Source organism: Aptenodytes patagonicus, chromosome 22, assembly GCF_965638725.1.
Source record: "Aptenodytes patagonicus chromosome 22, bAptPat1.pri.cur, whole genome shotgun sequence".
NCBI lineage: Eukaryota > Metazoa > Chordata > Aves > Sphenisciformes > Spheniscidae > Aptenodytes > Aptenodytes patagonicus.
In genome coordinates, this window is record NC_134970.1 from 6105081 (window position 1) to 6114711 (window position 9631).

The window sequence follows — 9631 nt, forward strand, 5'->3', positions numbered from 1 at the left end:
GGTGTCAGCGCCGGCACAGGCAGATTTATGGCTTTGCTGTTTCCTGCCACCGGAGCATCAATAATTCAGGGCCCGAGTGGCTCAGCCGCCGCGGCACAGCCTCGCAGCCGCCTGCAAATTCCTCCCGTCCCCCCCTGTGCCGCCCTGCAGCCGGGGGGAGGAGACACCCCCCCCCCCCCCGGCCCCAGGGGCACCCCACGCACCCCCAGCTCCTCTGCCCCAGCCCGCGCTGGGCACCCTCCCTGGCACCACACCATGCAGGCCCCCAAAAACAGGTGCCCAGGGCCCACTCGTGCAGCCCCAGACCTGGATTTCTGCCCCCCAGCTACCCCCGAGGAGGTCCTGCCCCCCAAAAAGGGGCTGGCTGCTGACCCCCACCCTACAGCCCAGCCAGACCCCCAGGGGACTCGGCATGGCGGGTGCTGGGGGGCGGGGGACTGCCTTGGCATTGTGGGGTTTATGGTGCCCTGGCACCCCGGCACCCTGGTGCACCTGGCACCCCGGCACCCTGGCACCCCAGTACCTCAGCACCCCGCCACCCTGAGACTGCTGGCACCCCATCATCCTGGTATCCCAGCACCCTGGCACCCCAGCACCCAAGTCCCCAAGCACCCCACTATTCCAGCACCCTGGCACCCCAGCAACCTAACATCCCAGTACCCCAGCACCCGGGCACCCCAGTACCCATTATCTTGGCACCCCAGCACCAAGGCACCATGGCACCCCAGTACCCCAGCACCCGGGCACCCCAGTACCCATTATCTTGGCACCCCAGCACCAAGGCACCATGGCACCCCCGTACCCCAGCACCCTGGCACCCCAGTACCCATTACCTTGGCACCCCAGCACCAAGGCACCATGGCACCCCCGTACCCCAGCACCCTGGCACCCCAGTACCCATTATCTTGGCACCCCGGCACCAAGGCACCATGGCACCCCCGTACCCCAGCACCCTGGCACCCCAGTACCCATTATCTTGGCACCCCAGCACCAAGGCACCATGGCACCCCCGTATCCCAGCACCCGGGCACCCCAGTACCTCAGCATCCTGGCACCCCAGCACCAAGGCACCATGGCACCCCCGTACCCCAGCACCCGGGCACCCCAGTACCTCAGCATCCTGGCACCCCAGCACCAAGGCACCATGGCACCCCTGTACCCCAGCACCCAGGCACCCCAGTACCCATTATCTTGGCACCCCAGCACCAAGGCACCATGGCACCCCCATACCCCAGCACCCGGGCACCCCAATACCTCAGCATCCTGGCACCCCAGCACCAAGGCACCATGGCACCCCAGTACCCCAGCACCCGGGCACCCCAGCACCAAGGCACCATGGCACCCCTGTACCCCAGCACCCTGGCACCCCAATACCTCATCATCCTGGCACCCTGGCATACCAGCACCCTGTGACCCTGCCAGCCCAGCAGCCCGGCACCGTGGCACCATGGCACCGTGGCACCCTGCCATCCTGGCACCCTGGTACTGAGCACCCCAGCACCCTGGGATACCCGTACCCCTGCACCCCAGCACCCCGGCACCCTGGCACCCTGACATACCCGTACCCCAGCACCCCCGGCACCCTGGCACAGCTGCCTGGCTCCTCCAGCTGTGCACAGCTGGAGAGCCCTGCCCGGGCACACAGAGTAAGCGTGTTTGCATGTGTGTGCGCACATGCCCGAGGGTGGCACATGTGCACACGCGTGTGCCTCCAGTGTGCGTGCATGCGGCCGGAGGGGCCACGCACGCGTGCATGCTTACGGCGGGTGCATCCCTGCGCGCGCACACGCCTGCGAACCTGGCGGGTTTGCACGCGTGTGTGATCGGGGGGGGTGCACACACGTGTGCCCGGTGCGTGTGTGTGCGTGCACGTGCCTCCAGCACGCGTGTGCGTGTGTGCGTGTGTGCGTGTGTGCGTGTGCACTCAGGCATGTGCCTGCCTGCCTGTGTGTGCATGCTGGCACGCCTGCGCACCCGTGCAGCGCACACGCCTGCAGCCGGGCAGCCGGCACCAATCCTGCCTGGCACGCCGCCGGGGGGGGGGGGTGCACGGTGCTGTGCCGGCTCCCCCCAGGACGCCTGGGTCCCCCGCCAGGTCCCCACCAAGGTGGCACAAGGACAGGGACACCCAGAGCCCACTGGTGGGCTAAGGGAGGTCGGGGTGCGGGTGCTCCCAGTGGGGAGGGTGGGGGGGTGGGTCTGGGTGCTGGGTGGGGGCCGTGCTGGGCAGCGGGTGCTGGGCTGGGATTAGCACCCGGATTAAAGCAGAGAAATTGAGGACAATCAAAGGACAAAATTCCCTGTCACCGGCCCAGCAGCCGGAGGGGGGGGATGATGGCAGCGAGGGGGGGGGGGACGGGACAGCATGGGGTGACACCCGGCCGGGGGACACGGGTGCAGGGAGCAGCCGGTGGGGGGGGGCACAGGGTGAGGGGCACCCTGGGGACACCCTGCTCCGTGTTGCAGGGGCTCCCCCTTAATTACTGCCCCCCCCCAAATAAAAAGCTGCATCATCTCAGCGCGGTTTGTTCCGGCTCCTTTCCTTGTAATTTTGGACCCAAAAAAAATGGCACAAATGTTTTGCATCTAAAAATACGCCCGGGAGGCAGAGACACGGCCGCGCGCGTCAGGGGTGGGGGCACAGGGCACCCCTGCCTGGCCGGGAGCGGCAGCACCCACGGGTGCCTCTCGGCGGGGACCCCAGGGCAGGATGTGTCCCCTCCCTCCCGGGGGTGGTGGGTGGCAGTGGGATGGGGCCAGTACCGGGGAATTCAGGCTGGAACGGGGGGGGGGGGGGTCTGGGCTGGTGCCGTGGGGTGTGGGCCAGTGCCGGGGGTTCTAGGCCGGTGCCGGGGGGTCTGGGCTGGTGCCGGGGGGTCTGGGCCGGTGCCATGGGGTGTGGGCCGGTGCCATGGGGTGTGGGCCAGTGTCAGGGGGTCTGGGCCGGTGCCGTGGGGTCTGGGCCGGTGCCGTGGGGTCTGAGCCAGTGTCGGGGGGGGGGGGGGTCTGGGCCGGTGCCGTGGGGTCTGGGCCGGTGCCGTGGGGTCTGAGCCAGTGTCGGGGGGGGGGGTCTGGGCCGGTGCCGTGGGGTCTGAGCCAGTGTCGGGGGGGGTCTGGGCCGGTGCCATGGGGTCTGGGCCGGTGCCGTGGGGTCTGAGCCAGTGTCGGGGGTTCTGGGCCGGTGCCGTGGGGTGTGGGCCGGTGCCGAGGGGTCTGGGCCAATGCCGGGGGGTCTGGGCCGGTGCCGGGGTGTGGGCCGGTGCCGAGGGGTCTGGGCCGGTACCGTGGGGTCTGGGCCGGTGCCGAGGGGTGTGGGCCAGTGCCGGGGGGTCTGGGCTGGCACCGCGGGACGTGGGCCGGTACAGCCGGCGGGTACCAGCACAGCAGGATGGGGCAGGTGCTGGGGCAGCACAGAGGGGTTTGGGGTGGGGTTGGGTCGGGGATGGGATGGGGATGGGGTGGGGACGGGGACAGAGATGGGGATAGGATGGGAATGGGGATGGGATGGGGACAGGGATGGGATGAGGATGAGGATGGGGATGGGATGGGGATGATGGGGATGGAGACAGGGATGAGGACGAGGATGGGGACGGGATGGGGATGGGGATGGAGTTGGAGATGGAGATGGGGATGGGGATGGGGACAGGGATGGGATGGGGATGGGGATGGCGTTGGAGATGGGGATGGGAATGACGGGGATGATGATGGGGATGATGGGGATGATGGGGATGATGGGGATGGGGACAGGGATGAGGACGAGGATGGGGACGGGATGGGGATGGGGATGGAGTTGGAGATGGAGATGGGGATGGGGATGGGGATGGGGACAGGGATGGGATGGGGATGGGGATGGCGTTGGAGATGGGGATGGGAATGACGGGGATGATGATGGGGATGATGGGGATGATGGGGATGATGGGGATGGGGACAGGGATGAGGACGAGGATGGGGACAGGATGGGGATGGGGACGGGACGGGATGGGATGGGGAGGGGTATGGGGACGGAGAGGGGGATGGGGCTGAGGACGGGGATGATGGGGGTGGGGAGGGGGACGAAGCGGGGTTCGGGGGTGACGCCGGGGCCGGGGCCGGCTTCCTCGGGGGGGCTCAGCCCGGGGGGGCGACGCGCGGCCCACGAGGGGGTTAAGCGGGCGCCGCCGCCATTGGCGGCGGGCGATGCGGCGGCAGCCAATGGGGATCGCCCGTGCGCGGGGTGCGCCGCACCGGGGCCGCCCCCAGACCCTGTCCCGGGGCCGCGGGTGCGCGCCGCAGCCGGCTCGGGGCCCGGCTCGGCTCCGCTCGGCCCCGCTCGGCTCCGCTCGGCCCCTCTCGGCTCGGCTCGGCCTCTCTCGGCTCGGCCCGCTCGGCTCCGCTCGGCTCGGCTCCGTTCGGCCCGGCCCGCTCGGCCCCTCTCGGCTCGTCTCGGCCTGGCTCGGCCCGCTCGTCTCGTCTCGGTTCGGCCCGGCCCGCTCGGCTCCGTTCGGCCCCGCTCGGCGCTGCCCGGCTCGGTTCGGCCCCGCTCGGCTCGGTTCGGGTTCCCTCGGCTCGGTTCGGTCCGGCTCGGCTCGTTTCGGCTCGGCTCGGCCCCGCTCGGCTTCCCCTGGCCGCCCTCCTCCGCACCGGCCCCGGTACCAGGCCCCGGTAACGCCCCGGGAAGCGGGGGGGGGCGGTGAGCATCCTCCCGCGGGCTCCGTCCGCAGCAGGGCCGGGACCGGGGGGGGGGGGGGCCGGGGGGAACCGGGGGGGGGAACCGGGGCCGCCTCCGCAGCGCGGGGGGAGCGGGGCTGCGGCGGGAGGGAGCCCCGGGGCGAGCCGCGACCCGGGTGGGCAACAACCCCGGGCACGCCGTGACAGCGGGTGACAAAGCCACCCCACGCTGGGACACCGGGTGACCAAAGCCACCTCTTGCCGTGACACCAGAGGTGAGCAGCGAGCCCGGTGCACGCCGTGACAACGGGTGGCCAAAGCCACGCCACGGTGCACGCTGTGACATTGGGTGACAAAGCCACCCCGGGCTGTGACACCGGGTGACCGAAGTCCCTCCGTGGTGCTTGCTGTGACATTGGGTGACAAAGCCACCCCGCGCTGTGACACCGGGTGACCGAAGTCCCTCCGTGGTGCTTGCTGTGACATTGGGTGACAAAGCCACCCCGCGCTGTGACACCGGGTGACTGAAGTCCCTCCGTGGTGCTCGCTGTGACATTGGGTGACAAAGCCACCCCGTGCTGCGACACTGGGTGAGCAGCAAGCCCGGTGCACGCTGTGACACGGGGTGACCAAAGCCACCCCACACTGCCACACCAGGTGACCGAAGTCCCTCTGTGGTGCTCGCTGTGACACGGGGTGACCAAAGCCACCCCACGCTGTGACACTGGGTGAGCAGCCAGCTTGGTGCACACCATAACACCGGGTGACCAAAGCCACCCTACAGCACCTGCTGTGACACTGGGTGACCAAAGCCACCCCACACTGCCACACCAGGTGACCAAGCCACCCCGTGCCATAACGCCAGGTGAGCAGCAAGCCCAGTGCACGCTGTGACACCGGCTGACCAAAGCCACCCCGTAGCGCATGCTGTGACACTGGGTGTCCAAAGCCACCCTGTGCTGCAACACTGGGTGACCAAGCCACCCCGTGCCGTGACACCAGGCGAGCAGCTAGCCGTGACACTGGGTGGCCAAAGCCACCCCATAGCACATGATGTGACACCGAGTGACAAAGCCACCTTGCGCCGTGACACCGGGTGACCAAGCCACCCCGTGCCGTGACACCAGGCGAGCCGCTAGCCTGGCACATGCTGTGACACTGGGCGACTGAAGCCACCCTGTAGCCCATGCTGTGACACTGGGTGACAAAGCCACCCCACTCTGCAACACCGGGTGACCGAGCCACTCTGCACCGTGACACCAGGTGAGCAGTGAGCCCGCTGCATGCCGTGACACCGGGTGACCGAAGCCACCCCGTGCAAGCCAACCCTGTGCCCCCCAGCCCGCCGTGCTGGGGGTCGCGGGCATGCCGGTGCCCCGTCCCCAGCACCCGCGTGACGCCATGGGGCAGAGCGTGGCCACAGGGAGCGTTGGGGGGCCGGGGGCCCCGCTGCCACTAACGCCACTGCTGCTGGCGCTGGCGCTGCTGGCGCCGTGGGGGTCCGCGGGCGGGAGCTGCCCCCCGCGCTGCGTCTGCGCCTCCAACATCCTGAGCTGCTCGCAGGCGGTGCTGAGCTCGGTGCCGGCCCCCCTGCCCCGCTTCACCGCCGTCCTCGACCTCAGCCACAACAACGTCAGCCGGCTGCGCGCCGACTGGGCGCCGGGGCGGCTGGCCCACCTCCACGCCTTGCTGCTCAGCCACAACGGGCTCTCCTTCGTCTCCACCGAAGCCTTCGCCCACGTACCCCACCTGCGGCACCTGGACCTCTCCTCTAACCGTCTCCGGGCGCTGGAGGAGAACCTCTTCAGCGACCTGGCCGAGCTGGAGGTCCTCCTCCTCTACAACAACGAGATCTCCGCCGTGGATCGCACCGCCTTCGATAACCTCAGCCGCCTCCGTAAGCTTTACCTGGGGCAAAACCGCATCGCCCGCTTCCCGCTGGAGCTGCTGCGCGACGGCAGCCGCCTGCCCCAGCTGGCCCTGCTCGACCTCTCGGCCAACCGCCTCCGCAGCTTGCCCGTCGGCGAGCTGCAGGCGCTGCCCGCCTGGCTGCGCGACCGCCTCTACCTGCACGGCAACCCGCTGGCCTGCGACTGCCCGCTTTTCCAGCTGGTTGCCCGCGGTCGTCGCCGCCGGTTGAGCGCCGTGGTGGATTTCCAGGAGGAGTTGCGGTGCTTGCTGCCCACCGCCCCGGCGCCCGTCGGTATCCTCGCCCTGGCCGGCCGGCAGCCGCTCAACTGCAGCGAGGCGCGGGAAGCGGTGCTGGAAGCCCACCTGGGTGACACCGTCACCCTGAGCTGCGACACCCGGTTGCGGGGGGTGCGTAGCCAGCACTGGGTGACGCCGGGAGGCGAGCGGGTGTTGGAGGAAGGGGGTAACGGCAGCGCCGCTCTCCTGGCGAACGGCAGCCTGCAGCTGCGGGCGCTGCGGCCCGAGGACGCCGGCACCTACGCCTGCTGGGTGGCGGGTCCCCTCCTCAACGAGACCCTTTACGTGGAGCTGCTGGTGCACAACTTCACCCTGCACGGTCCCCACGACACGCTCAACACCGCCTACACCACGCTGGTGGGCTGCATCCTCAGCGTGGTGCTGGTGCTCATCTACCTGTACCTCACCCCTTGCCGCTGCTGCTGCTGCCGCGGCGCCGACAAGCCGCCGGCTCCCCGCGACGACAGCATCAACTCCTCCGTCCTCAGCGCCACCCCCAACCACGCCGCTGCTGTCCCCAGGGAGCCTTGCCGGTCCCGCTCGGCCTCCGCCACCGGCTCGGGGCAGAACGGCAGGTTCAAGGTGGGGGGGACCCCTCAGCCACCCCCCCGGCACGGCCCCAAGGCGCAGAGGAAGGTGTCGGATCCGGACTCGGTCAGCTCCGTCTTCTCCGACACCCCCATCGTGGTGTAGGGGGGGGGGGACGGACGGGGGCGACGGGACATCGCGGGGACGGTCCCCAGGGACACCCCGGCCCCACCGCCGCTGGGACCTGTCCCCGATGGACGCGCTGCAGGCAGGAGGGGCAGCCTGGACCCCCAGCGCCGTGTCCCCAACTTGGGGGGGGGGGGGGGGGGAGACACTTGCCATCGCCCCCCTGCATCGCTGCTGTCTACCCACACCGGCCTCTGCCAAGGTCACCACCACCATTGCTGGCACCGTGGCACCGCGAGGGACAAGGGGGGGTCCTGTGGGGACAGCGAGGCCACAGAGCCGGGGGTCACCAGCCCCATCACCCACCGGGCACCGCAGGACTGCGGGTGAGAGCACCAGTGACAGCGCCCGGGCCGGCTCGGCGGGTGCCCCCCCCCCGCCCCTGGGGATGGCAGCACCGGGGGCACCCACATGCTGCGGCGCGGGGAGCTGGGCCCCGGGGGTCCCGCTTTGGCAGGGCAGCCGCCCCCTCCCCACGGCGCCGACCCCCCCGCCCCGCGCCCTCCCTGGCATGTGTATCGCGAAGCATGAGTCCCACCAGGGGAGCGTGTGCCACCCCGGCCAGCACTCGGCAGGGGGGGACACGAGGGGCATGTCACCCCCCGGGGGCCCACGGGGTGCAACTCCCCCCCCCCCCAACACCCTCCTGCAACCCACAGCTGCAAGCAGAGCCCCCCACCCCGCAAGGAGTGGGACCCCGGGGGCTCCAGCACCCCAAATGGGGGTACCCCCCGCACCCCTCCGGCCCTGTGCCCTCGCAGCCCAGCCTGTGTCCCCCATGTCTCCCCCCCCCCCCCGGGCCGCGTCCCCCCCGTGCTGGCAGTCGCCCGCTGATACCTTGGCCAAAATAAACATGTTTCCCCGTCGTGCCTGCGCAGCCCTCGCCCAGTTTCGGGGTGCTAAAAGGGTGGTCCCCAAGATGGGGTCCCCTCGCTGGGCGTGGCGGGGGGGGGGGGCCGTGGTGGGGACAGGGACAGTGCCACCACGCCAGCCCTGCGGGACCCCCCCCCCCACCCTGGGATGAGGGGGTCAGGCCGGTGGCAGTGGGGTCAGGCTGAGCTGGGGCCCCTGCTGCCACCCCGGCCCCCATCTGGGGTGCGGGGGGGGGGGGTGGGTGGGTGCACGGGGTGGGGGGACTGGGGGACCAAGGGGTTTGGGGGAGGAGGGGGGGGGCCCAGCCGACCCCGTCCCTGTTGCGCTGTGCTGGGAGGGGGCTTCCATGCAGCCCCCCCATGCCAGCCCCCTGCTCACCCCCCCACCCCACTGCCGCCCCCCAGCACCCCAATGACCCCAATGACCCTTACGGTCCCCCGCCCGCCCCCACAGCCCCCCTCGAGCACCCCAAAGCCCCCCCTGTGGTCCCCAGTACCTCCCCCACCCCAGTACCCCTCCCTCACCCATCTCCCCCCCCACCCCGGGGCGGGGCCTCACCGGATGGGGGCGGGGTCATGCGGGCGGGGGGGGCGTGGCCTTACCTGCTGGGGCGGGGCCCGTGCGGGCGGTGGGCGGTGCTTGGCGATCCGCAGAGGGCACCGGTGGAAGGGGGGGGGGGACCCCCGTCCCCACGGGGCTGCTGGGGACCCCCCGTCCCCCCCCCGTCCCCGCGGGGGGAGCCAGGGCCACCCCCTGTCCCTCTGTCCCCTCCGGGCTCCTGGTGAGCCCGGGGACTCCCCCCGTCCCCCCCCCGTCCCCGCAGCCCCAGTCCCCGCTGCCCTCCCTGGGGACACCCCCTCCCCTGCGTCACCCCAGCCCCTGCTCTGCCCTCGCGGGGCTCCTGGGGACACACCACGGTCCCCCGACACCACGGGGACCCCCAGGACACAGCCCGGCCCCCCCCGCCCCCCCTCTGCAAGACCTAGCCTTTTTCTTTTTTCTTTTTTTTTTTTTTTCCTTTCTTTTTTTTTTAAAAAAAGAAACAAAAAACAGCAATAGTAATTCTTATAAATATCTGCGGCCGGCGGCGGCCGGCGTGGTGGCCCGGTGGCCGGTCCTGTGCCGGGACACCCCCGGCCACGGCCGCCTCCTCTCCCGGGGGCTGGTTTAGCAGCAAGAGAACAGAACT

General features: G+C 70.6%; 1 protein-coding gene across 1 annotated transcript; it reads left to right on the top strand.

Moving 5' to 3' along the window:
* Nucleotides 1-4799: 4799 nt before the first annotated feature.
* On the top strand, nucleotides 4800-8438 carry AMIGO1 (adhesion molecule with Ig like domain 1). Its single transcript, XM_076358172.1, has one exon. It carries the CDS (start codon nucleotides 6013-6015, stop codon nucleotides 7546-7548), a length of 1536 nt encoding a protein of 511 aa, XP_076214287.1. The 5' UTR covers nucleotides 4800-6012; the 3' UTR covers nucleotides 7549-8438.
* Nucleotides 8439-9631: the final 1193 nt, after the last annotated feature.

Bases quoted from the DNA above. Each gene is read 5' to 3' on its own strand.
- AMIGO1 (XM_076358172.1), top strand. From the start codon at position 6,013: ATGCCGGTGCCCCGTCCCCAGCACCCGCGTGACGCCATGGGGCAGAGC.